The 19,588-nt window shown below is 44.6% G+C and overlaps 1 protein-coding gene and 1 long non-coding RNA gene across 31 annotated transcripts in view; one reads left to right on the top strand and one right to left on the bottom strand.

The window, feature by feature from the left end:
* APBB2 (amyloid beta precursor protein binding family B member 2) overlaps positions 1-19,588 on the bottom strand; it is a 328,434-nt gene that overhangs the window by 10,452 nt on the left and 298,394 nt on the right. For 28 of the 30 annotated variants that reach the window (XM_037897878.2, XM_043544465.1, XM_037897877.2 and 25 more), the window contains 3 exons: positions 9,940-10,054; positions 3,382-3,469; positions 248-331 (listed from right to left, as the gene is read on the bottom strand). In XM_037897878.2, the coding sequence (XP_037753806.1) occupies positions 248-331; positions 3,382-3,469; positions 9,940-10,054 (287 nt within the window). The remainder of the gene's footprint in view (positions 1-247; positions 332-3,381; positions 3,470-9,939; positions 10,055-19,588) is intronic. The other 2 variants (XM_037897880.2, XM_037897887.2) reach the window with 1 other exon arrangement.
* Positions 6,434-15,573, top strand: LOC122465356. Its single transcript, XR_006290133.1, has 3 exons — positions 6,434-6,444; positions 7,202-7,206; positions 15,435-15,573. It is a non-coding gene; the product is annotated as an uncharacterized LOC122465356 (long non-coding RNA).

Below are 19,588 nucleotides of genomic sequence, written 5' to 3'. Positions count from 1 at the left end.
GCAGCCTTCCCAAAACATTCTGGCTGAGGAAGCAGAAGCCTGAGTGAGACCATGAGCACTAGACAGTCCCATTCTCTTCTTCCTATGTGGAGGCTTAGTGCTGACCCCTGTGCATCCAGAACACAAGTAAAGAGCGTTGTTGCTCCTTGCACTTTTCTTTACCAGTGCACATGTAGCCAGAATCTAGCCCTTTCAGATTTTATGTAAGTCCCTTCTAGGATCAGTTAGGAACAATGGTGTTACATACCCACTGGTTTAACTACAGGTAACATGCCCAAGTACTGGACGTGGAACTTCTGTACCAGCTCTGTCTTTGGTGTTGGGAAATCTACTGCATGGGAACAAACAAAATCAATGTCTGTTTATCAACATTCACGAGCAAGTAAAACACACTTTTATTGCACAGACAGAAGAAATAGCTTACCAAGTAATTTTACTCCGAAAATACTGTATTGATTAAAATAGATCTGCACTCCTTCTAGCTCATACAAGAAGATGTTAAGTGATTTCCATGGGAATTAAGGAGGAAGATGATACAACTTCCAATTCATGTACTCTAAAAATAGGATTGTGTTCAAAACATTTAGAAAACTTGCATGAATATGTCTCTAAGGTATGAGCATATATACAGGGCTGGTCTTATATCCAGCACAGCCATGTACAATTTGGCCTCTAAGGGCTACATCCACAAAGGGAGTGTTGGCTCAGTGTTGCAGTACCTCACTTTGGGTGTCCTACCACCCAGTAGAGCACAGAGCCCTGAGTTAGGTGTCCAGGCTATATAGACAATGCATGGGGAAAGTGAGGAGATTGAGGGATTGCCTATATGGCAAATTAATGTGCAGCAAGCCAGGGTATGAATCTACAACTAGGATTGCCAACTTTCTAATTGCACAAAACCAAACACCTGTGTTCCCTGTAAGCTGCGTGGCTGGGCAGCTGTGCAGGAGAGATTCAAGTGCCATCCAGCTGATTAGCAGAGTGCGAACAACCAGCAGCATGTGCTCAGGGGCAGAGGGTTGGAGTGCGGGACGGGGTGAGGACTCTGGGGTGGTCAGACATTAGAGGTTCAGGTTGAGGGAGGAGGGTCCAGGCTGGGGCTGCAGGCTCTGGGGTGGGACTGGGGATGAGGTGTTGTGTGTGCAGGAGGGGGCTCCAGGCTGGGGCCAAAGGGTTTGGAGTGCAGGAGGGGGCTCAGGGCTGGGGCAGGAGGTTGGAGTATGGGAGGAGGTTCGGGGGGTGGGCTCCGGGAGGGAGTTTGGCTGCGGGAGGGAACTCAGGGCTGTGGTTGGGGTTGCAGGAGAGAGTGTGGGCTCCGGAAGGGAGTTTGGATGTGGGAGGGGGCTCAGGACTGGGGCACGGGGTTAGGGTGTGGGAGGGGGTTCAGGGTGTGGGCTCCAGCCGGGCAGCACTTACCTCAGGTGGCTCCCGGTTGGCAACGCAGGGGGGCTAAGGCAGGCTCCCCTGCCTGCTCTGGCTCCGCACTGCTCCCAGAAGCGACCGGCATGTCTGACTCCTAGGAGGAGGCATGGCCAGGCAGCTCGGCATGGTGCGCGCTGCCTGCGCCCGCAGGCACCATCTTCACAGCTCCCACTGGCTGCGGTTCCCAGCCAATGGGAGCTGTGGAGCCGATGCTGGGACAGCGCATGGAGCTTCCCTGATCACCCCTGTGCCTAGGGGCCACAGGGACATGCCGGCTGCTTCCGGGAGCTGCGCGGAGCCAGGGAGCCTGCCTTAGCCCCACTGTGCTGCTGACCAGACTTTTAACGGCACGGTCAGCAGTGCTGACTGGAGCTGCCAGGGTCCCTTTTCGATCAGGCGTTCCAGTAGAAAACTGGACACCTGGGAACCCTATCCACAACGCATCAGCTCACTGCACAGTGCCATTTGGACACTGCTACAGAAGTGGATGTCCTGGAGTGTGGCTTATCAAACTATGCTTTCAAGCAGCAGAACGCTAAGCTGCACCCTGGGACTTTCACTGTGCTGTGGCAACATCCACCTGGCTTTCACCTGTGCAGCAAGCTGGTACGCTTTAAATTCGCACCCTGGGCACTCACTGTGTAGACAAGTCCTAAGAAGAGGACTCTCAACAGCCGGCATGCTGAGCAGAGAGCCATCTGAGCTAGCCAATAGGAAATACTGAGGAGAGGGGCAGGGCCTAAGCTCCTCCTCTCAAAGGAAGTTGGGCACCTAACTTCAGGCCAGATGGAAGCAGTTATCTCCACTTTGGATTCATAGCCATGAACCGCCCCCTGGAGTTAGGCACCTAAGCCAGGTCAGTGCTTTTTCAGTGAAATAGGAGCAGAAGTAGTGTCCCCCCTCCCCTTACCCCATATTGCCCAGTGGTTAGAGCACTCACCCAGGATGTGGGAGACCCCAGTTCAAATCACCACTCTGACAGAGGAGAGGGGACTTGAACCAAAAAGTCTCCCACCTCCCAGGTGAATGCCCTAATTGCTGGATTATGTGGTATTTTAGGGTGGATCTTTTTCAGTTTCTCCTGTTGAGGCTGTTCCACTTTGTATGAAATACTTAAAAAGAGTCACTGGAACAGGGACTGGAACCTGGGTCTCCCAGGTGGGTGCCTTAGCCACTGGGCTAGAGAGTCACTCTCACTCTTTTCCTCTCTGATCTAATGACTATTTACATTTTTCATACAAAGTGGAATAGCCTCAACAGGAGAGATGGATTCCCTTTGTGAATCTAGCCCTGTGTTTTTAAACCATGCCTATGAACATGCCCTCTCTGTGCCAGGAGAAACCAATGTCTGTGTGAACAGCTGATGCAAATAAAAAATCCCCATGAACAACAAATAGCAGTGAGTTGAGATATTCAGTGCAGGCAAGTGGATTTAAAACATATACCTTGCATTAGTTACTGTGTGTAAGTCTCCTGGGCTGCATTCAACATATCAACCATTACGCTAAGAGAAAGAAACACAAAGCCATTTTTCTTTTACCCCACGCTACAGGGTGCAGCACACAGTTGGCTGGAAGATTTGCTTGCTCATCAGCCTTTGAAGCTCACATGGATGCTGAAATCCAGGAAGAGTTTGGATCTGCTATAACTCCTCTGAACCCATTGATTAATTGGAATATATTTTGTTTTTATGCAGATCTGGCATATCATTTCCACTACTGAGCTGTGAAATTTACATATTTTGAAAGAAACCAGAGGAAATAAACAAGTTGCCATAACTGAGCAGAATTGCACTACTGTCAACATTACTAATAAAAGTATTTTGTTGTGACATCATCAGATACACTATCTAAAAGACACTGTTAGCCTTCCTTTCAGCTCAATTTTTGTTCAGTACAACATTTAGGGACTGTATCTAAAACTGGACCATAATATAAAGTTAATTCTGGCATACAGTACCTTGCAGGGGAACATCCAGGGTGACATTTGTCCGTTCCTGTAAAGAGCTGCAAGCCACAGCTTTAGCATTCTTCCGTTCAGCCATAATCTGGAGAAGACGGCGATAAAAAAGCATTTTTCCCCCAAGATATAGTACAGTAGCAACTGCAAGTATACATTTACTACTCTCATTACTCCCCTAATCTGGGAAGTCTGCAATCAGTCAGAGTCCAAAGGACCAAAAGAGATACTAAAATTAATTTTCTTTTGGTTTATTTACAGTTCTCTCTTTGCGGGACGTAGAGCTACAAACGAATATGAAAGATACATGAAGTGAAAATTAGCAGTTTAAACATTCAAAATCTGCAGTGAGGAATGAGATAGAAAGAAGTATAAATAAATCTATGCAAATAAAAAGGGAAGAGGCACTTGTCATTCCATGCACATTTCTGATCTACCTATTTACATTTACCCTCCCGAGAAAAGTTACCGCTGTGACCCTGGCTGTGTTGGAGTGTGATGTACAACTACATTTTGTTTATGTCTTAGTAATAAACAAACTGCCATTTTAATTAAACTTTACAGAGAGGTCTAGTGGTCTGAGCACAGGACCTGGAGGCAGAAACACCTGCTCTAAGATCATGGCTCTCACAGTGGCTCCCTTGGTTTGTGATTATTATACTTGAGGTTGCTTTCTGTTTATGAGGCAATATTCATATTCTGGGCTGAATAAAATCAGAGCTGTTGATGAAAGTTTGTTAGCTTAGGAATAAGGCCCTGATTCAGCAGAACAAGTCCATCCAGTGGTATGTAAGAACGTACTTAACTGCTTAGCTGACTAAGAGTCATAACTATCATTGAGGGATTGTCTACACCGGGGGTTTAAATCCACACTAACTCAGGCTGTTTGGCCTACAAATGCCTGTGCACAAGCCACATCGTTCCTTCGAGTGCACTAACTCCACATTTATCGCAAACTCTGGAGTTTTCTTTCAAGTTGGATGCAAACTTAGCTAACACGGTCTATTGTTAGTATACACACAATGCTGCTTCACACTACTTTGGCAGTTCTCCAACTGCTATCCCACACTGCTTTGCAGACATGTATGATCGACCTGTCTGTTTACCTGCGTCCCCTCCCACTGCTCTGGAGTCAAACTGACAAGACAACATATCCCTCATCTGGCAGGATCAGACCATTTACTCCTGGAGTCCAATATATTGGTGTTACAGCAATATTACTCCAGCAGCCTCTACAACGTGCCTCTAACAGTGGCCTGGTGCCATGCTGAGACCCTAGATCTCACTGCCATCTGGGGAAAAGCAGCAGGACAGCAAGCTCTTGGGGCCAGCCACCAGAATAAAGACGTGTTGGTGGACACTGCTAGCCAGTTGTCCACAAGGACACCAACTAGTACCAGATAAAGAGCAAACAGCTCAGGAGACTGTACACAACAACCCAAGATGTAAGAAGAGCCTGGCTGTAGAAATATAAGCTATCTATTTTTTGAGGAGCTGGACAGGATATTAAACAATTACACCGCTATAAACCCAAGAAGGTTGTGGATCCTGTGCACAGCTGTACCCCCTTCTCCCACCTCCTACTGAGGATGAGCGACAAGAGTCATTGGAGGAAGAACACAAACAGCCCAGTGAAGAGCTCTTCCTAGAAAGTCAGGATCTCTTCAGGACTCAGGACTCTGAGGGTGGCCATGTTGGAAGCCAGCTTGATTCCCAGCCACAAACCAGCCCGGGACTGAGGAGGCAGATCCTATCAAAGGAACCTTGGCATGTAAGTATTGACCTTTACAATTTATTATTACACTATACTGCTGTGCTAACTTCTGTTCCAGTGCCCCACTTTGTGTGGATGTGAGCTAGAAGCCTTTCTGATTTCCAGTTCCCACATCCTTCAGCCCTTTCTGTCCCCCTTCATTTGGCCTCCGCCCCCCACATACAGAATGCTTGGCTGCAGTCCATGCTGCTAGCAGGCACATATACAATGCAGTGCCCTCAGCAAAGACCCAGCCATATTCTGCAACCCCTGGACAATACAGGGTACTGGGAACACCTACGTATGTTCCCTGCCATATCTCAGTAGCCATGCTCTCAGATGCCATTCCCCTCCCTGGCCCAAGCTCACGCTGTGAGAGAAACTGCCCTGGGAGCCCAGCTCTTTTGAGCCACCTAACACCCCTGAAACCTTTGAGCCACTCAACACTGGAAGGCAGCCGAACAAGAAGAGGCAGAGGCAAGACATATACTCGTCTGTGAACTGGACCACCCCATATTGTTGTTTGCTGCCCTCCACTGCACTGTGTCACTTCAAAAGCTGTGTCTTGTTGTTTTAATTACAGGTTTATTTCTGGTTGTTTAATAATACAAACCGTTAAAATTCACTCATAAAGAATCTGCAGTACATGGTACACAGGAAAACCACCCATAAGACAAACAGCAACGCTCACAATCCATCCCCCCCCCAACCCTGACCCCCAGGATAACACCTCGATGTACAGCTGATAAAGGTCATCACTAAGGAATAGAAAGGACTGGCCCGGGCAATGCTGTCAGAGATGCCTAGTGTTCCTCTTACTTTGAATGTCAGGCCTGAAAATATGCAGCTGTTTATAAACTCTGAGTCCTGGCAAACATTAGGGAGACGGTCCCCTCAACTGTCCCAATAGAGTTTGGGAACCCCCTGTGTGCACAGCCATTGTTACCAAGGGGAATGAGTGCTGTCAGTACAACCTGCTTGACGATGGTCCCAACAGTCGATCTCCCTATGCTGAATTGGTTGGCTATGGACCAGAAAACGTTAGGGGATGGCCAACTTCTAAATGCAACGGCAACCCGTTTCTCAACAGCTACGGGGCAACGCATGGTGGTGCTCTCCTGCTGCAGCTCCGTGGCTAGTTTAGCGTAGATGTCAAAGAAAGTTGCCTTTGCCATCCTGGTCACCCCAGGTCTGCAGAACCATCCTCTCCACCAACTGATGCTGGCCTCCTGAGCCGAGAAAAAGGGCTGCACTGTGAGAAGCTGCTCCAGGAAGACCTCCTGTAGTAGCAGTTGCCAGGTGTTGTCTTTGTCTTCCTCATCTTGTCCTCCTTCCGCCACTGCTGCACGAAGACCTGCAGCTGCAAGCTCATCATCTGCTTGGGGGTGCAGCAGGCAAAGTCCAAAACCAAAGCCCCCATCTCCAAGAGCTCAAATAAAGCTCACACAGTCTCTGTGCCCAGCATAGCAGCACAGAGCATTCTTAGGGCTGTGCTCACCAACAGCAATTTGAGAATGGCATTAGCCCACCCAGAGAGAGAGTAAGCATGGGACAGAGAGTGGAATCATGGGATTTTTTGAAATCCCAGAATTCCGCTGGTTTCCGCTATGCATCCTACAACCTGCAGGGAGAAAAATCCAAGAATGCACAGTCCACCAGCGAAGCAAGGGACCACAGGATACTCTCTGAGAATGTCACGCGCTTAGTATGCACCAGGCCCCCACCATGTGTACACAATGATGTGAATTGAAAGATGGCACAGCTGTCTTGTGTGTATGCTATTAGTACAGTTTATGTATTACACAACACTTAGGGTGCATCAACTCAGTGTGAACTAACTGCCCCGGGTAGACAAGACCTGAGTTAGCAGAATTAAAAAAAATTAAAAATGAACACTTCCCTCATAAAGTTAGTCATGCATCTCACACAACTGGCAACTCTGTCGTCATTGCTACAGACCAGCTGCAGAAATGCAGCAGGCATTGACCTGAAGTTGCACCTTTCAGCTGCTAGAGAATGCAGCCAGACAACTTTTTCTCTGCTCTCTCTGATGCAGCTAGAAACAAGGAGAGGTGATGGCTGGAGGAGAAAGTGGGGGGATCAGCAACCAATATGAGGGGCCCATTACCAGTTCCAGCCTCTCTTAAGCCCATCCTTGCTGTACCCAGCTGCACCAGGTTTGCCCTAGAACTAAGCCTCCAGCTACCTGAACAGCTCCCTGCCCACCAGAGCCGAGGAACTACCTACTCCCCAGCAGCTCCTCAAGCACCCACCCCAGCCAGAACTGCCAGGTTTCATACAGTTCCATGACCTACTTCTGCCACTGCTCAGGGCAAGGTGTATCACCCCTAACCTTAAATTTAAAGTTATATGGAGTCATAGAGCTAAAGGCCAGAACAGACCTCTAGATCATCTAGTCTGACCTCCTGTATATCACAGGCCACAATGATATGAGGAAGGCGAGAGGAAGCACCCAGGGGAAGGCGAAAAATCCCCAAGGTCACTGTCAATCTGACCTGGGGGAAAATTCCATCCTAACCCCACATAACGTAACTGTGGATGTTCTAATTTTTCATATAGAAATGTCTAATTCTTTTTTAATCCTACTAAACTCTCTTTTAAGCCTTTTATATAAGCCCATGGAACTCACTGCCAGAAGACAATTTTATCATCGTGTTAAAAATAATTCCTTTTAGCAGATTTTAATTTGCTAACTTCCAGCTTCATTTGGATGCTTTTGTATTTTGCAGTGGGGCAAATAGAAGAATGTGGTTTACACTACCTTACCTATGCTAATCATTAAGTGTACCTCTATTTTAGCTTCTATAGTTATAACAGCACCCAGTTCCATAACCAATCAATCAAGCTGCCAATTTGTCTACTATGCTTGCAATGTTCGCAACTCAAAGACTGCAAAACTCAAAATAAATAAATATGAAAATAAAAAAAATCAGACAGTTAAATTGACCATAAAGAAAAATGAAACAAACGTCATTGATTTTCATTCTCCAAACTGAGAAAAATGTACAAAGCAAACACAAGCATACTTCCAGACACAAAATGTAACCTGGATTTTAAAACTTAAAGTTTTAATAACCCCAGGTACTGTTAGTAAGATAGGCAACTAAATGTGTGTTTTATTTTGGAAGCATCCCTTTAAATAGTCACATTTTAAATGGAAGAAAAAACAAATCAAAGAAGTTTTTTTTAAGGGACATGATCAACTTGAAAACTAGTGGAGTTTCAATAAGAGTTAAAAATAGTCTCAGGTACTACACCTGCTTCAGTTCCCCTGCCAATTTTTACAGATTTTCAGTCAGATTTTCCTATTTTGTAAAAGGCTTTACTACTGAAGGAAAGACCAACACAAACAGAGGGCACTGATTAATTGACCATTCAGGGGAACAGAGAATTTGTCAAACTCACAATGTAAACCAACTGATGATAAAGAAATGTCTATCTCTAATCTCTTTCAGTTACAGGAATCTCATGTATTACTTGAAACAAAAGTAGGTACAAAAATTTCAGAAAAAAATTTTTTTTAAGTTGATGGTGTCACTAACAGATTTTTCACGCATTGGCTGCCAGAAGAATACCATTACTTCTAAAAAGGTCTGTTTTATTTAGCCATGACACTATTCACCATTCCAATTTGTTTCCAATAATGTTTATTACAAGTCTAGAGTTGCCAACTTTGTAAACGCACAAAACTGAACAGCCTTGCCCCGCCCCCTTCCCTTAGGCCCCACCCCTTTCCCCGCACCTTCTCCAAGGCCCCACCCCTGCTCATTCCATCCTCTCTCCCTCTGTCACTCACTCTCCCCCACCCTCACTCACTTTCACTTTTGGGCTGGGGTGCGGGAGGAGGTGTGGACTCTGGGGAGGGACCGAGGATGAGGGGGTTTGGAGTGCAGGAGGGGCTCAGGGCTGGGGCAGAGGATTGGGGTATGAGAGAGGGTGTGGGCTCCAGCTGGGGCTGGGGATGAAGGGTTTGGGGTGCCTGAGGGGGCTCACAGCTGGGTCAGAAGGGGGTCTGAACTCTGGGAGGGAGTTTGGGTGTGGGAGGGGGTTCTGACCTGGCATGGGGTTGAAGTGTGGGAGGGGGTTCGGTGTGCGGGCTCTGGCCAGGCAGCACTTACCTCAGGCAGCTCCCGGAAGCAGCTGGCATGTCCAGCTCCTAGGCAGAGGGGCTGTGGGGTTCTGTGCACTGCCTGAGCCCACAGGCGCCACTCCCGCAGCTCCCATTGGCCAGGAATCGTGGCCAATGGGAGCTGTGGAAGGGCGCTCGGGGTGGGGGTAGGGCGCGGAGTCCCCGTGGCCGCCCCTATGCGTAGGGGCTACAGGAACATGCCGGCCGCTTCTGGGAGCCGCACGGAGGCAGGGAGCCTGCCTTAGTCCCACTGCGCTGCCGACCAGACTTTTAGCCACCTGGTCAGCGGGAGCCACCACGGTCCCTTTTCGACTAGGCATCCTGGTTGAAAACTGGATACCTGGCAACCTTAATTACAATTGTCCCACTGACAACCCTCATACTTCCCCTTTATTAGATAAAAAAGTCTTTAAGCTATACACACATTGGTCAAATCTATAACAGATACTGTGGTCTTCAAATCTAAATGTTCATCTTCCCATAGTATATTGATGCCACTCAAGGCCCTTCCTTTACAAACTCTTAGAGCTACACCATTTCTCACTGTTAGCGCCACAGACTAACGGCATAAGGCCACAAATTAGAGTGCTGATTATAGTACCAGTTCTAAGAACCATTCACGAGGTTAATGAATGAGTTGTTATAATCCACTTGCCTTAGAACAGATTTCGTGCAGACTTGTTGCGATGGCTTTCGCAGGCGTATCACATCGAAACACGTGACATTTCAAAATTCTTGTGTCTTTGTCTCTTGCTACATAAGCAAAGTCTCTGTGCAGACAAAATGAATTAACACATTAGAAATAGCAGCATCTTAAAAAACAGCAAGTTTGGCTTTAATTTAAGAAGCATATGTCTGAGTTGTCAGAGAACAAAATCAGTGGCTCAGCCAAAACAGCTACCTCAGCAAATCGGCACTAACTTGACACCACTGCATATCCATGGAACACATTACCAGTCTCTGATGCTTACTCTCTAAAGAGCTCATTACAACGTTAGAACACTGAAAACTCATTGCGTTTATAACCCATAAACCCAACTGCAATTGTAAATGCAGAGGGAAATTTAAAAGAACATTTTATTAAATACTTAAAGAATAAAGACAGCTAAAGAAGAGGGAAAATAGTGTGCTTTTCTGCAAAGATTCATATTCAGCTTCTAAAATAACAGAAAATAAGACAAGCAACCAGCAAACTACCTGAATAAAGATGTATTTCAAAGAATTAGAGAATGCTTAAAATATGCAGACAGTAATTAGAAATATGTTTGCATAAGGGAGATGTGTGCCTGCTGAGCTTCACTCACATTAATTGACCTAAATTTCTGACCTTACTACTTTTTCAAATGTTAAATAACTTTAAAGTAAATGCCCTGTAACAAAAAGATTGTTTGCCTAATACTAAGCACTCACACAGTATAGCATGGCTGTCAGAGTGCTGAAGTTCTAATTCAGCCTCACAACCATCCTGGGAGGTAGGCATTTCTGTTTACCCACCTTACAGATGGGAACTCTGAGGCGCAGCTGGCCCTGCAGTGTAGGCAGACCATACAGTAGCAGGATTGAAAGGGCAGCAGACACAATCCAGGCAAACCTTCAACTACCTTTTTCTGCAGCCTTCCTCCCACCTTTGTTTTTCTTTTCTCATAATGTGCTGCCCCCTCAGCACACAGTCACTAACCTTTGCCACTTAGTCAACAGTCCCTGCCAACTGCAAATTTCTCCACCCCCAGCAGACTGGCTGACTAGAATTAGACAAGACATGGCAAGCTGACCCCCAATCATTCCATCAGTATGAAGACACTCTTCAATGCCTTTCCCCTCAGAGGGAGGCTGATGACAAGGAGCCCCATATGGGAAAGTCTAATCCTTTTTTGCTAGTGCACACAGTGGGCCAAATCTTTAGCTGATGTAAATTAGTGAAGCTCCCTTCTGACCCGGCATCTCAAAAGTAAAACTGGACTAAAACCTCCAAATAGGTTGCATTCATCAGGCCTCAAGGTGAACTGAGGGAAAGGGGTATATTTAACTATGCTATCTCTGAAAAATTATTAGCTATGGAAAAAATGAACTGTTACATAAAACCATCATGAATTTTATCTCGTGAGGGGGCCTGCACATTAATCAGGCTTGCTGGTCCAGCCCTGAAGGGTTTGTAGGCACCACGTTTGTAAGCATTTAGGGTCCCCCAGTCACCCAAACACCTTTATTAGCTCTGGTTGGTACTGGAACAGTAAGTATGTATTTCTAGACTTTCTGAAACTTTGGAGTGTTTTTTAAAACTACAACCTTCTAATGTCCCACCTTTCAAGCATTTTTGTTTTTTTACCTACAATTCCAGATATTTTGTATCTTGTTATAACGGCAACATTCTAGCAGAGCTGTTTTAAATGAATAGATATAGATTTAAACCATAACTCTATTGTAGAGTTTCTGATTAGAAACACTCAGTCTACCTTCCTCTTCCCTCCTCCCCGAGATCATTGGTAATGACTATGCCCCCAACACTGCAAAGAGAATGGATCCCTGTGTGCAGCTCATTGCAGGATTAGGGCCTACTCTAATGGAGTGCTGATTTAAAGGCTAAAATCTGTGTTTATATGAATTTAAAATACTACTGAAAGCCATCTACTTTACCATTCCATGGCTTTACTATTTACTGAGTATTTACTTTAATCAATACTATTCCTTTGATGTTTTGTAAAGTAGTGATGTATGAGGCCTCTTAACAAGCTTATCCTTGGAAGAGCACCCTATGTTTTCACTGAGTTGTATACATAAATAAGGCCCTGGTTCTGCAAACTGCTTTGCACGAGCGGGTCACAGCACCTAAGCAAAGCCCAGTGGAAGTCAGCAGAGGTCTGCACAGGTTCAGGGTCCACCCATGTGGAGCAGTTTGCAGAATCAGGGCCAAGTATTAACTTCAAGGACTAGCACATGTATTCTAAAATACAGAACAGATCTGGGTGGTGCCTTCTGCTATGAGTGAAGTTAGTCAGTTATCAGTTATTTTCTTATAAATAAAAAGGCAATATCTAAGATGAGACAAAGCCATTAAAGCAAATCCAATCAGGGTTTTGAAAGCATGCTGTGAAATCCATGATTATAAAACAGCACTAGAAATTCTTGCACTCTGCTTGATCAGCTGTGGCAATATCCTGGCACATCAACACCATTCTAAACTATTGTGCTTTGCTTTACTGAACCACATCAGACCTCAACTAACAAGCTAATTTTTTTGGAGCATATTACACAAAAGCCTCTGCAGCCATATTTAATCTAGCCCTGTTGAGAAATTACTTGAGTTTTCGTGCTGAATTGCAAAGATTTAAAACCTTAAAGAGATAACCCTCCTCCCCCCATTAAATAATAATAAAAGGTATTTAGAAAGCATCCCTTTTTTTAGGGGCATGCGCAGGGCACTGCACTGTTCAAAACAGACTAAACTATTATAACAGCATAAGATAGACAAAACCAATGCTATAAAGACCAAAGAAAGGAGGGTGGTTATGGTTTAAGTGGGAAACACCTCAGAAAAGTGTTGTCTAACACTTTCCACTATAAAGGAGTATTGTGACTTTTCTTTCATAAGTATTAATACCACCATTGTTTGCAGCAGACATAAGATATCCTGCAAGGAAAACCCCATACACTACAGATGTGCCTTTTCTTTGTCCCATGTCATTCCATTTGGATTTAACAGAGTTGAAAAGTGTTGAAAATCACTATTCCCCCCCACGCCACAAAATTCTGTCAGCCTGCCAAAAATCACTGAACATTTTAAAGAGAGTGGCCTATGTTTCTGCCAAGGCAACAGCAGACATTCTACCGGGAATGTCTGGGAGCTGCCAGAAGCTGTGGCTAGGGGTGGCAGGGCAATGTGAGAGAGCGCCAAGCTAAACTTCCCCCAAAATCTCTTTTCCACTTCCCAGCCTGGCACATGATCCCAGTATTTCTGTCTCTCTTTCTCTCTGGCAGGAGGAAGAGAGGCCAGGCTAGACTCCCCTCCTCCTCTCCTGGACCCAGCACAGGGCAACAGCATCCCATCCCCATATTCTAGGATAACACTCTACTCTCCTGTAGCCAGCTAATGTGGTTAGCTCTCTACCTCAGGTTGTAGTAATCTGTGCTGTAGGGTTTAAGGCTCAGAGTTCAAGCCCAGTGGATGATGTATGAAGGGGAGGATTATTACAGTTGCACATAACATAATTTGTTTTTACCTTTGTCCTTGAAAAACTCCTAGGCAATGACATATTCAAAAAACTACATTAACAGAACCTTATTTTGCTTGCAACATTCTCAATAGTTAGGAAATGCCAGAATTAGGGTTGCCCATGCATGCCATGCTCCTCGTATGTACTGTGATTTTGATTACAGAATGATATACTATTTTTCCCACAGGACCCCTGCCTCATTCAATGCACAGGCTGGGTGCACAAGAAAGATGATTTAGGGTGGCACAGGCAACTGTAAATTCGGCATGTTCTAACTTCCCAGTGCTTGACTTTGCAACCTAAATAATGGTAATTTAACAGAAATTTTTGTATGTAATACCATGTATTCATCACAAGGCTGAACTAAATATACACAGTTAATGACAATCAGCAGCAAAAATTATTTAGTAAATATTTTATCAATTTCAACTTGTGAGGAGCCAAAAAAAGCCTGCATTATGATGTTTCAGGGAATTGGGTCCAAACCCAGCAAATGCTTCCACATGTGCTTAATTTAAAGCACCTGAATAGTCCTATTATTTACAACAGGACTACTCACATCTGTAAAGATAGGTATATGCATAAGCCTTTGCAAGATCAGGGCTATGTCTGCATACCTGTCAGGATGGGGAGGACATCTCATCAATAAAACCCCTTCCCTCTCTTTCTTCAAAACCAGAGTTATTGTATCACGCAGAAATCTGAAAACACCATCGGCTTCCAAATCATCAATCAAACTATCATCTTCCCATCTGACAAGGCACAGACTATAGGTCAACTTCAATAATTCATCAAGTCAACTAAATGTCTTAAGCAACATCCATGAGCACAGTCCTACAGCACAGTACACAATTCTGCAATACTGGCCTGCTCCCAGAAGACACCCAGGTTGCTAAGAATCCAACTTGACTCTCACGTAGCTAGGGTTCAAACTATTCTGTATTTCAAGGAAACAAACAAAACCCCTCCTCTCTCTTTTGTAGAAAAATTATCAAGGATATGAGGGCTCCAGTTCATACCCTTCCAGAATTACCAACGGTAAATTAATCTATGGAAAAGGTATAACAATTGAAATCTTGCATGCAAATGATTGGGCAGAAAAGAGAACACTGCCTTCTGAGCAAGATGTATTGACTTCTGGACAAGTCACTGGAGTTGTCACCTCCCAGAATGTGGAAGTGCAGAAGCTACAAGCCAGCTCATGCCAAGGCCCCTAGGTTTCAACTGAACACTGACAAATACATAGCTGGAATCAGTCTGGTTCCACTATGTGTTAGTGTTGTTAAAACAGATATCAGAGTTATAAAAATGCGTCTAGACTTTATGAAATGCTTGCAATTTGTTGCATGCATTAATCTGACTGATAATACCTACATCCCACGTTATAAGGTAATATTTAAGTGTTTGCTCTTTAACTGTAAGTCACCAGACAGGACAGATGCATTAACAAGTGTGAAATACTAGTTTCCAACAGGAGGTGTTTATCTCTTGCCCAACACAATAAGGCCCATCAACACCAGATGAGCCATCAGAAGACAAAAGGCTTTGTGCATTGCTCCCTTCCCCAATTCCCCATGAAGAGGAGACTTTCAACTGAATTCCTCCCAAGAGCTGAATTTGCAACTTTATGCAGAAGGGGGAAAGGAATAAAAAGCCCTAACAAGGAGGAATTGTATTTTTTATGCTGCTTGGACTGTGAGAGAACTAAGCATAAGCAAAAGATCCCCAGTGCTTGCCCTGGGTTAGCTCTAAAGGACTTATAGCCCTTGCTTATTATAGAAGCTTTCATTACTTTTTGAAACTTAAGACTAACTCATTTGGGTGTATGCAATGTTTACCTGCTTTAACCTTGTAAATAATTCTTATCTTCTTTTCCTAGTTAATAAATCTTTAGATCGTTTATTATAGGATTGGTTATAAGCATTTTCTTTCGTGTGAGATCTAAGGTACAACTGACCTGGGGTAAGTGACTGGTCCCTTTGGGACAGGGAGTTACCTGAATATTATTGTGATTTTTGGTATAAGGGACCATCTGTCACAAAGCCAAGCTTGCCTAGGTGACAAGATAGATTGGAGTACCCAAGGGGCTGTCAGCTTGACACTGATCATACCTAACCCCATCAAAGTCTATCCCACTAGGATACTCACATGCAGAAAGCTAAGCATGTGCAGAAGTGTTTGCAGCCTAGAGTTCCTGCTCCTGCTCCTACTGAAATCAAAAGGAATTTTGCCATTAATGTCAGTGGGACAGGAACAGTTCCCTATTTCAGTGTAGAAAAATCTTGGAGGTTACAACAACTTTCATAAGCCCTTTACTTTTTTGGGTTTGGGCCTACAATGGAGAAGCATCTCAGCAGGAGAACACAGTATTCAAAAACGTAACTGGATCCCAACAGAATGGTTTCCAGGATGATGCCAGTTATTCTGCGGTTTCCTATAAAAATGAATACTTCCCTTAGCCTGCAATGAAAACTTCCATAATTTGTGCATGTATCCTATGCTCCATCTAATGGGAATTTACAGTACATATGAACTGGGATTGAATCGTTATTTCAAACAGAAGCCATAAAACAGACTGACCAGAAAAATGGATGAGAATTTTTCTGTGCGCGTAAGATTGTAGCTTGGCTCTGCTGTAGAGTTGAAAATACAGTAGAATCCTCTTGATTAGGATGCCCTGTTGCTTATTATTAAGGGAAGAGAACTTTTTTCTTTTTTAAAAAAATGGTACTCAATAAAAATGGGTCAATAAAAAGGAATACTTCATCTTTATTTCAGTAAAGTTCTCTATTAATTGACTGGAGCTTGCCTATTTAACACGCAGTTAAGCATCACTTAACCACTAAGCATTAGGTGAATGTGATTACGCTAAATGGAATTTATGCTAACGCTACCCTGTTTGAATAGCAGTCGATATTAGACTAAAGCCCTGGGAGACATCCCAGTTAATCTCACCATGAAAGCATGGCACATATTATACTACCTTTCTAATCTAAAGTTTTACCTTTTGAACAATGTAGATATGTATTAGCTAATTTCTTTGGTAAAAATAAACTAACATTTAAGTCTGAAATAAGCAAAGGTCGAATCTTATCAAAACACTGATAAAACACACTGATTAAAAACAAATAGAAATATTTTCTTGCATCAGTGTAATTTTGATTTCCACTGTATTTATAGATTTATATTTTACAAATAATCCTTGACACAGGAAAGTACCTCTTCTGGGCTGAGTAAGAAAACGATTTGAATTAATCAAGAAAAATGATGGCCAATGTCTAACTTTCCTCAAGTGTGGTCCATGTACCAGTGCTGGTCCATGCTTGTGGACTGCAGGGAGTTGGCTAGTAATATGGGGCTTGCTCTCCTTCTCCTTACCAGCTTCTACAAACCTCCAGGTTCTTCACTGCCAGGATCTACCTGGAAACTACTAAAAACTGCTGGAAACAAGGAGAGCCAGCACCACGTGATCACCAGCCAGCACCTCGTATAGAGAATGTGAGGGCTGCAGCACTGGTCACATAGATGTAAGAGAAAGGGGAGAAGCGAGGAGTCAAGAGCAACCACAGGGACTGAAACTACTAATGGAGTTAGAATTGACATCCATCATTACAGAAAGAAAGTCTGGGGGAACAGAGGACCAAGTGGCTGGGAAGCATATGTAGGTGAGCAAAAGGAGAGAGGAACAGAACAGACGGGAAGGGCAATGAGATAAGAGAAAAAGAGAAAAATAAAACACTGAAAAAACCATGCCTCTGGTATAACTTTTCCATGTCAGCAATTGCTGTAGTTGTCACATGGATATTCAAATGGAAGGGGAGGTGATCCACAAGCAAAACTCTTTGGTAAAATATGGTTCAGAATATGAAAAAGGTCTGAAGTTCTGGATTAACATTTTAAACAGTATTTTGCCAGCACTGTCCCTTTACAGAGGTAGGGATTTCAAATCAGGATTAAGATGCTATTAAGAGGTAAACTACTTACTGTCTTTACAGAATTGAAAACTATAACCACATGTAGTCCCTTTCGGGACACAGGGCCTGATCCAAGACCTACTGAAGTCAGTGGAAGTGTTTTTATTCACTTCAATGGGCTTTGTATTAGGCCAATGCCGAGGCGCTTGCAAGGATGTGGAGAACTCTGTATAACAACAATTTTAAAGCAAAAAGCCAAAACAAACACTCTCCAACAATGAAATAATATCCATATCAGCATCAAAATCAGAGTCCTTGCATGGTTTGCTAAGGGATTTTTCATCTTCATGTTATCCATTAGCTGAGGCTGCTATAGGGTAAGACAACCTCCCTCTCCTGGAAAAAAAACAAACCAAACCAAGCAAAAAAACCCAAAACACACCACCACCAAACCACCCAACTCCAAAACACGTCCTATAATCCTTTCCATCTGAGCTGGATTCTAAAATTTGCATGATTGTAAAAAAATAAATCAGTCAGAGATTTGACATTTTTCTGTGCCAAAATACACAATTTTTTCACTTTGTGCATTAGAGTATGTGTAATCCTTTTTAGTACAGTAGTGTCTTTAATTTTTCACAATGAATTTTGATTTGTGTATCTTAGATCCATCAGGCCAACAACCACATTCTGTTGTGCACCTGCACCTTCCTACAGTTTTCTAATTGTAATCCAGTACAGAATGCTTATCCACCTTAACATGATCAAGCAAGCTGAGAGTAGGGTGACCAGGTGTTCGGTTTTCGACCGGAACACCTGATTGAAAAGGGATTCTGGCAGCTCCGGTCAGCGTCCATTGACTGTCCAGTTGGCAGTGGCGAGCAGTGGGGCTGGCAGCCTAGCCTCCTAGACACATGGCTCCCAGAAGCAGCGGCATGGCCCCCTCCGTCAGCTCCTACGCACAGGGGCAGGCAGGGGGCTCCACACACTGGCCCCGTCCCAAGCGCTGCCCTGGCAGCTCCCATTGGCCAGGAAACAGTCAATGGGAGCTGCGGGCGTGGCGCCTGCAGATGGGGCAATGTGCAGAGCCGTCTGGCTGCGCCTCCGCATAGAAGCCGGAGCAGGGACATGCCTCTGCTTCTGGGAGCCGCTTGAGATAAACGCTGCCTGGAGCCTGAACTCCTGAGCCGCGCCCCAACCCCCTGCCCCAGCCCTGATCCCCCTCCCACCCTCCGAACCCCTCAGTCCCAGCACGGAGCCCCCGCCTGCACCCCAAATCCCTCATCCCTGGCCCCACCCCAAAGCCCACACTCCCAGCCAGAGCCTTAACCCCCCCCCGCACCCTAACTCCAGCCCAGAACCCCCTCCCATACACTGAACCCCTCATTTCTGGGCCCACCCCAGAGCCCGCACCCTCAGATGGCTGGTGAAAATGAGTGAGGGTGGGAGTGAGCAGGGGCAGGGCCTCTGAGGAGGGGCGGGGCAAGGGTATTCGGTTTTGTGAGAGTAGAAAGTTGGCAACCCTAGGTGAGAGGATGCAGGATTTCTGACAGAGGATTTCCCCCTAACAGAAATAGATAGGTCCCCTCTCCCACTAGCAGCCCCAGAATTCTTATTTCAGTTCTCTTTCAGAGGAGAACTTAAAAATTTGTTTCTTTTTAGAAGAACATCAGTTACTTTTATGCAGTTATTGAATTCTCCTTGCGTGATCTAGCATTGAAGGCAATCCACTTGCCTTTTTAATATATTCATGCATATAGCTTGTATTGCTAATTATCCTGTATTGGAAGCCTCTGAATTTCTCTCCAATTGCTTTTTTTAGGTCACTTACTAACTCTCGAGTAGTCTCCTTGGGCATTGTTTGTTTGGCCACCTTGAGTGGGAATGTGAATCCTAACAATTGTAACCTGACAACCTTATATGTGAGGTTCTTACAGGGAAAGAAAGCCCCAGCCTTTCTGTTATTTGTTGACATCTCAGAGATCATTCCCACCTTTTCAAATTATTTAATTTTTAACCCCTCCTTCTGCCCCCCCATACCTGACACCTCTGTGACATTCAGCTCTTTAGGACCTTAGGCTCCAAGCCATGCTCCAATCTGAAAATATTTCTATGCTTCCAGGGTTTTCATTCCCAGTTTCCTGTATGTGCTATCCTCCTCTCAAAGCTCTAAGTGCCC

The sequence above is a fragment of the Chelonia mydas genome, chromosome 4, assembly GCF_015237465.2.
Source record: "Chelonia mydas isolate rCheMyd1 chromosome 4, rCheMyd1.pri.v2, whole genome shotgun sequence".
In the NCBI taxonomy this organism is placed as follows: Eukaryota; Metazoa; Chordata; order Testudines; family Cheloniidae; genus Chelonia; species Chelonia mydas.
Note: the sequence above shows the minus strand (reverse complement) of the source record. Positions and strands in the feature narration are given on the sequence as shown.